Raw genomic sequence first — 12500 nt, 5'->3', positions numbered from 1 at the left:
ACGTCAAGGGGTAAAAAAGCATCGCATGCTGGGAATCATCTTGAATTCTTATGAGTAATTAATGTACATGTCAAATGTGAGAGTCATATGTCTTCTCAATCAAAAGTTATAAGCAAATGCAACATTTTTGAAAAGTAGGTTAGGCTTCAATGTCATGGTCACAGAGTTAAAAGTCATGATTTATTTGGAAAGTTCTTATCACAGGTAATAATATACGTGCATTATAATATGAATGCCCCAACTTTTCTCTTTCAAAATGATGAATTTATAACAATTTAATTTTTTCGCTAGTAGGTCAAACTTCTAGATTACATGTAAAAAAAAAACCCATGCCATTCTCACGGGTAAATACTAGTACATAAGTTTAATATGAATGCGTTGTTTCTTCTCATTCAGTAGATATGACCGTGATGACCAAAGTTAAATTTATTGAGACAGATTGACAGTCTATCTGACATACAAATGTATATATTTCTATATGAATTGGGTAAAATTGGCCCAGTGGTTCTAGAGAAGTTAAAAATGTAAAAAGTTTTCAGACAAACAGATGGAAGACACGTCACAACAGATGTTATATGATAAGGAAACCAAAAAAACTCAAATGAGTGTTTTGAAAGGGTTACAATATGGTTACAGTATTTGAAAAGCTGTTTTTTTCTTGCAGAGATATGCATGACCAACATATTTATGTTTTATATTTTCTTTAGTAATTTGTTTGTTTGTTGTGAATACATCTCTCTCGGGAATTTTTCCCTCATATGGCTACACCACCAAATAATAATGAAGACAAGATGTGTTTGTGAAACACTGATGCCCCTGTATGGAAGCCTATGGCAAAGGTGGAAGTTTCTCAAATATATGTCAAACTCAAAGGTCAAGGTCAAATGGTTCAAATTGTTGGTATCAGAAGAAAGTCTTGTCACAAGGAATACACATGTGAAATAAGTAATCCCTAGTACTTCTGTTCAAAAGTTAATTGCCAAGGTTAAAGTTTTTTTTAAAGTGGTTCAAACTCTAGGGTCAAGGTCAAACATATTTATACCTGTTGACAGTTCACAATGAATACGCATGTTAAGCATGAAAGCCCTAGCACCTACTGATCAAACTTTAGGCCAAGTTAAAAGTTTGGTATTTTTCTTGTACAAATGTGTAAAAATCCTAGGTCAAGCGATCAAGAGGTCAAAATTAATGGTACCCAAATAAAAGGTCTTGTCACAAGAAATAAACCTATGAAATGTGGAATCCATGTGTATAGCCCATCCCACTTAAAACTTATGGGCAATGTTCAAGTTTCTGCAGACGAATAGACAGACATATAATATAAACACAAGAAACAAAATATGTATAATTAGTCAAATGGGAAAAAATCTACTATTTAATTGGAATCACAAAATAGATTGTTATTTCAGGGACAGGGAGTGGCTAGGGAGATTGGATCCCCCCCTGGAATTTGCTTTGTTATTTAAACAAGACTAAATATATACTGAAGCAAATAAAAAAATGACTTTGGACATCCTCCCCCTAACTTAGACCCCACTATCATTGTTTTTATTTTGTTTATTTGTTTTCAGTTTTTTTCTTCTGCTTGTCAGGAAATTCTGGACTGGATTTTTTTTTGACTGAGATGTGACCCCCCCCCTCCCAACTCCCGAAAAAAAAGTTCTGGATCTGCACCTGTAACTGAATGTCACATCGACAAGAGATAACTTCACAATATGAAATTCGTCTAGTGTGGTATGCGATGATCTTTGACCCTTTTTGAACTTTAACCTAATCGTTTGGGTTTATTTTACCCCACTATACTTAAACTTGTGCTTACCGACTGTCATGGGTCATGTCAACTTCATGAAATATAATCCAATTATAACACAAAATGAATTAATCCAGTGCACACCAGACTGCAGCATGTGCTGTTGCTGTCCCATTCGGCAAACCTTCGTCGATTCCGTCACCTTATCAGATGAAGTGGGAATCGGCCGAGGTGTGCCGAATGGTGTTTAATCTTAAAATATGATAATATGTGACGCAACCCAATGCAATTCTCATTCAGCTGATTTGTCAGTTAAAGTCACATTGGTGCCTCATTTGCTAATCTGACGCCAAAAAATATAGTCCCGGTTCCCATGCAAAATATTTGTCCAAAAAGAAATTTAAATTCATGACAGCAGAAAATTGTATCATAGAGAATACTTATAATTTAAACGTGAATGAATTCAAGAGAGATTTATTGAAGTACATTTCTACAGAATGATATTATAGGGTTGTGAAAACTAAAACGCAACATAACTTTTCTGTTTACCATGTCTCCACGTGGTAGTCACTTCCTAGCCACATTTCCGTGAATAATTTACCCTATCTCCCTGAAGTCTTGCTTACCTTCGCCAGAGCCACTGTCAGAGTTACTCTAAACTCATCGGGTTTTATAATTTGTAGAACACCGAAAAATTAAATGTTTCGAACACATAAGTAGGGATGAAGTATATCAGTGTTTTTCAACTTCCCGGAAGAGATAATTCAAATGACCAAAAATTATCTTTGAGACGTAAAATGTGCAAGTAGGAGGTGAAAATGTTTACTGTTAACTTCCATTTGTAATCCGGAGTCAATGGAGTCAACAAGATCTCTTAACTTTAAAATATCTTCATAAACCACATAATTTATAAAAACTTCATCCAGAGACAGCTGAAAATACGATATATTTCAGTTTATTACATACAGTGCAGTTTTCAAAATCTTAGGTTCTTTATTTCATTTAAAGTAAAAAGGAAAGAATCAACTAATAGTAATACCTTATGTACATTCAAAACCAACATTCATTTGACATTGATCTATGTTAATAAGAAAACGACTGTGCACAACGATTTTCAAAATCTGGGATGTAATCCTAAAAAGAATAATTAACGAATCAAAATATTCATTAAGTACTGTAGTATAACAGGTCACTATGCAGCAATATTCCAAAATTGACTTCAATAATTACCGGTGAACAGGAAATGCTTACTCTTCCTTGGCACCTGATCCCACATCTGCTTTTCCAGAGGGAAATTGTTTTTACCTCGTTCACGATTCGTTTTATTTACTCAATTTATTCGGTTGATCTCTGTTCGTCATTTATTTTCACAATGCAAAAAGTTCTCAAATATTATGTTCCGGAGCGACAAGATGGCAATGTCAACTAAAATAACACACGGCATCTTAGTAGTTAGTAAACATGGACTTACATGTACTTCCATCTGAGGAATAGACGACGGATGTCGTGCTGTTAGGTTCATCTCCATTAAGATTGAACATGCCCACTTTCACATCAAAGGGTAGATAAATGATTTTTCATCTTTGAGGTTTTCTGCGTATGATATATATATATATTACCAGACACCATTTTATAAATTATATACTGGTAATACGTCTCCAACAACTTTTTTTCTCAAAAGGAAGATATCAGTTGACTTTTTTGGGGGAAATGACCATTTCCTAGCCCTGCAAATTAAATTTAGTTCATATTACAAATGTATTTCAAAACTGCAAGTTCTCAGTTTTTCCATGGATTCACTTCAGTCGCTTGCGTGGCGCAGTGGTTAGAGCGTCTGCTCTAGAGTCGAGAAGTAAGGAGTTGATCCTTACGTCGCGGGTTCGAATCCCACTGTAGGACGTGGAGACCGGTCCTTTGAATGGGACCGTATAAACCGAGGTCCTGTGTCGCAGTAGGTGCTGGCACAAAAAAGATCCCTCCCTGATCAATGGCCCTGCGTGCCGAGTATAGGGCAAAATTTGCAGCTCTCCACCGGCAAGTGGTGGCGTCTCCATGTGATTGAAAAATTCTCGAGAGGGATGTTAAACAATATAGAATCAATCAATCAATTAATCATAATTGTAATAAGAAATATTATTTTTGTTGCTTTTATGTCAGCCAATCTTTTCAATGTAGTTGGAAAGGGGTACGTTGTTATACCCCCCGCTTGAAAAGCGGGAGGGTATATAGTAATCGTTAATTCCGTCTGTCCGTCCGTCTGTTACGCTTTGGGGTACCCATCTCTTATCCGCATCTCCTCTTATACCACTGAATGAAATTTGATGAAACTTTCACAGAATCTTTATTACATAATGCCATTGTGCACCTCCTATTTTACTTTTTGATCCGACACATATTTTGGGTTTCCCATAGCAAAACATGGACACTGCCATTTATACACATTTGGGAGGCGGGGGGTATCATTTAGTGAGCCCATTGCTCACAGTACCTCTTGTTTGTGATTATCATGATGAACGCCATGGCAAAACCTACTGGTGTTCATAATACATGCATACATGTATATGGTAGAATTTTTGAACGTGATATAATTTTTTTAGCAAGATGTTTAAATATTTATTCTTGCAAATTCTTTCTCATTATGTGCGAGGACGATAACTCGTATAACATCGATCCTTCATCAACCTCGTATAATGGGATGCATACATTTAAGTTAAGATTGATAACGAAACGAAACGTTCGGAGAACATATGAATTTATTCCAAGTTCTTGCTTTCGCAGTTGAATGTGCACTTAAATTCACAAATTTGATAACATCAGAAGAGTGTGAAGAGACCCATGATTATACAAATATAAAAAGTTAAAATACAAGACAAATAAATCATAATATACTCTCATTTTTATATGAATCAACATTAAATAGTTCACTTATTTTGGATCCTCGTTGAAACACTTGCATATCATAAAACTCGACTGAAACCAACTGTATGTCTCGGAATATTTTCGGGGAATCTATTACGAAAAACTCGAATTGTTATAAATCTGTGAACATCTGATAAATATACCATTAGACACATTGTCCCCTTCCTTTCCTTTTTATAAACATTTTTCACAAAAGGAATCCAGAGAAGGTTGTGATAGGTACAGAGTTGGAATAGTATCCGACGCCAGTATAACGTTTGACCCACACTTTGTCTCCCTGATTTAGCATTAACACAACCAGGTTAACTCCTGTCTCGTAATAATCCTTATCATAATCGTCGTCCGCCATTGTTCTGACCTTGGATTCACCATTCAATACAATGTCCACTCGAATGTCTTTTGTATTATAACTTTGTACACTGACGAAGAAGACGTAGTGCCCGTCCACGGGGGCCGTGAACATCCCTGTAGTGGGGTTGTAACCTCCTCCTCTATTAAATATTATCTTGGGGAAAACCAGTGTACTTCCGCTCCATGAAGAGTCGGAGGACGTTATACCCGCGGTGAAGGCTACTTTTGTAGACACACCTAAAACACAATTGTACTGTATTAGTATTGACAATTTATAATTGTTTAATTCAGTTTACTTTCAATTCATTCGAGTATTTGTTAGTATATTTAATTAACTAATTGGTATTCAAGAGTGAACTCAAAAATAAAAGAGTTGGGGAAAACAAACAAATTAATATTACATCGAAATTCCACAAACACAATTGAATTTGAATACTAGTTTTTAGTTAACTGAAAAAAAAGGTGCAGGGATATCAATAAAAAAATGTAAACTCCAAGTTGGGATAAAATTTGATCTTTAGTAACTTAACTTTTAAATGATTTTTGATTATAGAAAAGTGAGAATTTATAGATAAAACCGTAAATGTTGTGGAAGCCCTACTAAACTACATACATTGTTTAAAAACCATCTTACTCTGTTCTTTAAATACATACCACACTGTCTGTTGGTAAAATTCAATCGGAACACCTCTAAAGATGACACAGCAGATGAGAGTTTTAATTGTTCATACTGAGTCAGTTTAAGTTCCGATTTTAGGCCTTCCATTGTGTTGTTGATATGATCTGTAAAGACAGAATAACGAGGATGAGTAAGGTAAAATTATTTCCCGCTGTTTTTTGTATATTAAATCTTCTGACATGTAGTTAGTAAAATTGTAATCGTTGTTTAAATAGTCCTCTATATACCGGTGAAAACAGAGGGGTCTATAGGTTTCTTATGCACCCATCCGTCCTTCCGTCAGTCTAGCTGTCTGTCCGTCTGTCCGTCAGTCTATCTTTCAGTCTGTCTCACTTGGCTGTTTGTCACACGAACGATTTGATCCACCCCAATCACAACTTGAGAAAAACAGCTTTTATTAACACCATGGGCCAAGGGTTTATGAGGAAAGTAACGTATTAGAAACCCTTAATAGCTAGCGAAGAAGGGGTTATCCGCAATTATTTTTCTTAACTCTTTCATATATTGAGCTGGATTTTGTAATTGACTCTACCATCATTAGTTTAAGATCAAGTTTACATTTTGTTCCGCTTCAACATATATGAAGGAAGCAATTCATTTTCAATTTTTAAAGAGAACCAGCTGGTTACGCTTGCCGGTAGAGTATTAGTATTGCTAAGGCAACATACACTCCCAGAATGCTTTGTTCATGATAGTAAAACAAAAACTACATTTGATGTAAGGGGAAAAAAAGAAGTCTCTTTGACATTTGCTGTAACTGATTTTTAAAAAGAAACATTCTTCAAACATTTGAAATTCCAATAAAATATCAAGCATTTGTCCAAATGATAAATAAGGGGGAAACCATTCGGCTAGCCAGGTTATAAAGTACTAAACATGGAATTTTTAGTAATTTAAAATATAGAAAAAAGTAATAAATTTCAGAATTTTTCGATTTAATAACTAGTATCTAACATTTATTTCGAGTTACTAAGACATCTTACATTTCTCCATATTGTACTCACCAGATAAGGAATCTGTCATGGTCTGTTGACTTTTCTGTAGGTCAGTTAGAGCCAAACTCAGTTTATCGTTGGCTGATCTCAGTTCTGTGTTATAAGCCTCCAGAGAATCATTAAGTCTCCCTGATATCAAGTCGTATCTGTTGTCAATGAGTTCTGGAATATTCTTGTCGATTTCCAGACTGTGTTTATGGAGGTCCAGAAGCGTAATGGACAAATACCGAACTTCAGTTTTAATGTCTGCTAAGATACCGGATGTGTTCTGTTCAAACATTTGTTTTTCCTTTAGCAACTGTGTTTCGAACACTCGGCGACTGGCGTCCACCGCTGTTAAATTTTCTTTTAAAGACTCAATATTCTCATTACATATGGTTACTTTGTTGTTTAATCGATTGTTTTCCAGCTTAAGCGATCGCACCTCTTTCTTCAACTCGGCTATTTCTCTTTTGGTTGTTTCTTTCAGCGAAGACATCTCGCTTTCTGAAGACACTAGACTTTGTTGAAGGGACACCATGTCTTTCATCAGTGCATGGACATTTTTCACCAATGTCATTCGGATCAGGGTCTCTTGATTTAGTAACTGTCGAAATACGTCGACGTGTTTAGTATCAAGTGAACCGAAGTCTAAGTCTGTTGAGTTCTTGATATTGCCGTCTGTTAGAACTGAGAAAGCGTGGGACCCAAACAAACTTATTACAACAAACGAAAAACATGACAAACGCTTCATTTTTGAAACTGAGGTAAACTGCACGCTCTTTACTTTATAAATGTGATTGGTATCTAAAAATATTTTCTCCCTCGAACATTTTAGCTCACCAGTGTCAATTAAAAATCCTCACCAGTGTCAGTTTAAAATCCTTTCTCTAAAATCAAACTCGCTGCATATCAAAGGGTCTTAGCCGCAAAGGTTCACAGGATTTGTTCACGTGACCAAGATAGATTTTTCTTAACTTATTTCCTTTTTCTTAACTAAAATTTTGTTCATTGTTGTTATTCTCGCGAGAACGAAGCTTAAACAAGCGATGCGTTGTAGGACCAGAAGTTTGTGCGGAAAATGTCGTCTGAATCACTGTGTTACTTTAAATTTTTTCTTCGCCCAGGAGTTGTTGTTAGAGCTTCCAATACTTTGCGCCGCTCATTGTCCTCGCTAATAATTTAAATTTTATAAATATCCATTTTAGCTTTGAGGGGTTGGGTATTTGTATTTCTATCCGATTCCTCTCAGATTCTATCGGATTCGAAGTCATACTATCCCTTTTTTGGATGAAGTAAATGCTAGTAGCAAATAAATAACTGACCACTCTTAGATTTAGTCATTTTTAATGAAACTAAAACCAGGCGACTCATGCGTTCCTTGAAACACTCTAGTTATAACATTCCCTGTGTCTAAAACCAAATGTGTGCATCTTATGATGATACATGTACCTGTTTTTCAACAGGTTCTAAAATTGCAGCCTTTGAGTCTCGAATCATTTTTTTGCATTTCTACAAAGACCTTTTCAGAAGGAGTATAGAAAGAAAGAACCCAATTTCTAGCTATCGATTTGAAATGTTTACATGATTATTTCACGAAGTCTTCTTTTAAAAGACGGTAAATAAGAAAGCATTGACACCTTCTCAAGAGAACTTTTATCCTAAATGACAAAAACATTACAGCAATGTTAACTGTTTACAAACGGTTCTCATTGATAATGTCTGGCGAATACTGGAACCATACATTAAAAGACGGTAGGTTACACAACGTATGTCTTGAATTTAAGATAGCTGCATTCTCTTAACACAAATTTCTGTTAAAATATGATGGTATCACCTACAGAAAAATGATATACAAATTTAAGTTCTCTGATTGAGAAAAATTCGCACCGATAAACCAAATAGTTGTAGATCCAAGCGTTGTAGAACCTTCGATTTACTTTATATGCTTTCCCCTCTTAATAAAGTTTTTCAATGTGGTTTTTTTTTTTTTGCACTTGCTTTGTCAATTATTTTCTCATCTGAAATCCAGGCCCATCGTTGTTTTATGAGCCTTAACTTGGTCTCGTGTATCTAGAGAAACTTTAGGACGATATGGTCCAACTTCAGGTTTGCCATTCCTTGATGATTTTGAACTATGGATAGGAAGATAAGCTGAAAATGTTGATATACTGAAACGCTGAAAATTAATTTATCGAAAATGAGACGATGTGATGCACATTAACTATATGTTATATATATAGAAGTTACTGCTCATACGAGGGGTGATCAAAAAGTTCGCGAACTATCTCTATATCTACAAAATCACAATTCAGATTAGAAAAAAATTTGGTACACGCATAGCCATACACAACTTCTATAAATAGCATATGCTGAATAAAGTTTAGCTCCTTGTTTGTGACGTCATTATGGGAAAATGACGTCACTATGTAGGTAACTTCTGACGAAAAATGGTTGTCTCAGTCGTACTCGTTCGACAAACGACTCTACAATTTATGGTATATCTTAGAAATCGCTTTGCAGTAGCATTTAATAATTTGTACATAGTTTATTAAGACAAATGACTTCCTATAAATTCAATCAATGATTGGATTGATCGTTTTAGTGAAGGAAGGCAGATGTTTGAAAATGATACTTGTTATGTTGCCCGGTGAAAGCAAGTTTGAAAAGAGATGTGTTTGTAATTAAGCAATTGCTATCAAAGACCTCCAATTTACACTTTGAAAAATAGTTGAATATTTGGACAATAATAAGATTATTAAATACCTAAGATATCGTTTACTTTAGATTTTAAACATATTAGATATGATAAAAAGTGGGCACCCATTCTTTATCCCCCTTGAATAAACGTCTCCCCCGAGACAGAAGATTTGGGTTTTGATGGTCGCCATCTTATTTTTGGAAAGGATATTCTTATCCACCCATTCTGTCGCGGAGATTTGACAATTTCTGACAAATGAAATGATCTTGCTATAAAAATTAACTTACATGGAAAGAAATATAAAACTCAAAAAAATCTTTCGGATTTTGTGACAGAACGCTACAGAAGGGGTCACGTGACCGCCTATATCACGTGATTCGCACTTGAGCAGAACGGTGGTTGTTGTGCATTAAAACTGGAGAGGACTAATTTAAAATATAATCAACACTGAAACCAAATATTGTTTCTTTCATGGAAGTTATTCAATTAGTTCGCGAACTTTTTGATCACCCCTCGTAATTCAGCAAGCAGTACCTCCCTCTACCATTTTCAGCACAAAAAGATCAAAAACATGGTCTAGAAGCAAAATGTGTGTACATAGACAGATTGAATGCTTTAAAACTAGTCTTGTCAGTTGTTATGTAAGCATTTTCAGAAGTGTTACTTTTATAAATCGTCGGAAACCCATGGGTGATCTCAATTTTTACTTATCATCCTTGGGCATATCATTTTGATGAAGTGTTGACAAGTACATCAGTGTTTTGCAGCTTTCCGGAACAGATAATTCAAACGACCAAACTTTTATATTTGAGATGCAAAAATGCACAAGTAGGAGGTGAATATGTCTACTGTTAACTTCTGTTTTAAGTCTTTTCGATGGAGTAAATAAGGTCTCTTAACTTTAAAGTACCTCCGTAGAACACATAATTTATAAACACTTTCATTCTTCATCCAGATGGACAGTTGAAAATACGCTATATTATACAGTTATTGCTGTTTTTTGAGGTCAATACAATGATTTAGCCATCTGAGGAGTACAATATTCACCGAGCCCGAAGGGCGAGGTGAATATTGTACTTCGAAGATGGCTAAATCATTGTATTGAACGAAAAAACAGCATTAATTGTTTTATTATAAGATTCACTGATAAAATGATACAGCTCATTACTTGTTTGCGTTTTATTAAATCCTAGCCAAATACAAGAGAGAAGCAGAATTAAAATGTGAATAAACCTTACCAGTCGTATCAATTTGAAATGGTTTTTTTTATCAATTTTAGTTGCCATGAAAAAAATATAATATATAATGTCAGTCTTTTTTATAGGATAGATTTTGAAAGGAAGGAGTATTATCAGGGAAAACTGACTGCCAAAAAGTAAAAAAAAATTGTTGTTCAGTAAAAGTGTTGGAGGGGGGCCCCCGCATCCCCTGTTACCACCCTCACCCTAAAATATATATTTGCTTATGTTTTGCTGACATGATCAAATCAAAAATCATAGTCATATATATAGCTTTCCAAACCAATTTGTGTCAATTTGGAATTTCCCAATCTATTTTTAGATCAATGTAGAGGAAATAAATCCTTGTATTGACCTGGAACGTCGCGTGCAGGTCAATACAACGTAGTATTTTTCTTACATAGTTGGATCTCAGCCAATCAGAGAGTTGGATAATACAGTTTATTGCATACTGTGAAGAATCCACCAATATTTTATGTTCATTCAAAAACCAACATTTATTTGGCGTTGATCAGTCTTGGGTTTTTTAAATAAGGAAAACTACCGTTCACTACAATTTTCAAAATCTGAGATGCAAGCTTAAAAAGGATAATTAACAAAATCAATACCCAGTTTTCATTAATTAAAACAGGTCACTATGCAGCAATATTCTAAAATTGACTTCAATAATTACCGGTCAACACGGGATACTTACTCTTCCTTGGCACCTGATCCCACACCTGCTTTTCCAGAGGGAAATTGTTTTTGCCATGTTCACGATTCGTTTTGTTTACTCAATTTATTAGATTGATTACTGTTCGTAATTTATTTTCACAATGCAAAAAGTCCTCAGATACTATGTACCGGAGCGACAAGATGGCAATGTCAACTAAAATAACACACAACATTGATCGTAGTAGTAAAGTCAACATGGATGACTTACTTCCCTGTGAGGAATAGACGACGGTTGTCGTGCTTTAAGGATCATCTCCATTAAGATTGAACACACCCATTTTCACTTCATAAGGTAGATAAAATAAATTTTCATCTTTGAGGTTTACTGCGTAGGATATACTTTTACCAGACACCATTTACTGAATAATATACTAGTAATCCGTCTCCAACAACTTCTTCTGAAAGAAGGATATAGAGATAACGAACAGTATTTAATCTCAAATTCCGTAAAACAATACAAAATAGGAGCAGAGCAAACACGAACCTCCGAAACATCAGAGGTGGGATCTGGTACCATGGAGGAGTGAGCATCCCTTGACTGACCGGTCACACTCGCCGTGTGCTCCTTGTCATGATCGGGAAATAACGGAAAAAACCGTCGTTAATTCAGTGTGTAAATAATGGACTAACAATTAGTATGAAAAACGTCAGTCAGCGTTTGGCTGAATGATAAAATGTATTTGCTGACAAGGTCATTGTATCGACCATAGAACTTACGAAACGATGACTTTAAACGAGACTGCTGATATTCTTGTTTCATCAACCTGCTCGTTTTAGAAATTGTTCATACGTAGAGAATGCTCTTGCGTATCGAATCAACTGAGATATATATACTCCGTATGCAGGTGATGAAGACATATTGCTGCATAAGTAAGGGAAGTTGACGATAGAAAAGTTAAAATCAACACTTTTATCATATAGATTGGTTGTTAGGTTACCATTAACGTCTTTTTCAAGTAAAATATCCAAGTATGAAACAGATGTGTCTTTTATCTCAAGTTCTCCAGGATATATCGCAACGACGTAGGAATGAAAATTACCATTGCTAAATGACAATACTTCGTCGATATATCTAAATGTCGAGGTGAAGGCCACAGCAAGTGTTTTCTTCTTTTGGCGCATAAGATTTTGCAAAAATTCGCTTCATATGAATATAAAACTAGATCTGCTAATA

General features: G+C 35.2%; 1 protein-coding gene across 1 annotated transcript; it reads right to left on the bottom strand.

The window, feature by feature from the left end:
• Positions 1-4504: 4504 nt before the first annotated feature.
• On the bottom strand, positions 4505-7414 carry LOC134263568 (uncharacterized). Its single transcript, XM_062745944.1, has 3 exons — positions 6704-7414; positions 5675-5803; positions 4505-5257 (listed from the first exon to the last, which is right to left on the bottom strand). The coding sequence occupies exons 1-3, from the start codon at positions 7251-7253 to the stop codon at positions 4857-4859; spliced, it is 1080 nt and encodes a 359-aa protein (XP_062601928.1). The 5' UTR covers positions 7254-7414; the 3' UTR covers positions 4505-4856.
• Positions 7415-12500: the final 5086 nt, after the last annotated feature.

This window comes from Saccostrea cucullata, unplaced genomic scaffold (assembly GCF_032062105.1).
Source record: "Saccostrea cucullata isolate Sc308-1 unplaced genomic scaffold, CSIRO_AGI_Scuc_v1 ctg11079, whole genome shotgun sequence".
Taxonomy (NCBI): Eukaryota; Metazoa; Mollusca; class Bivalvia; order Ostreida; family Ostreidae; genus Saccostrea; species Saccostrea cuccullata.
This window is presented reverse-complemented; position numbering and strand designations above follow the sequence as displayed.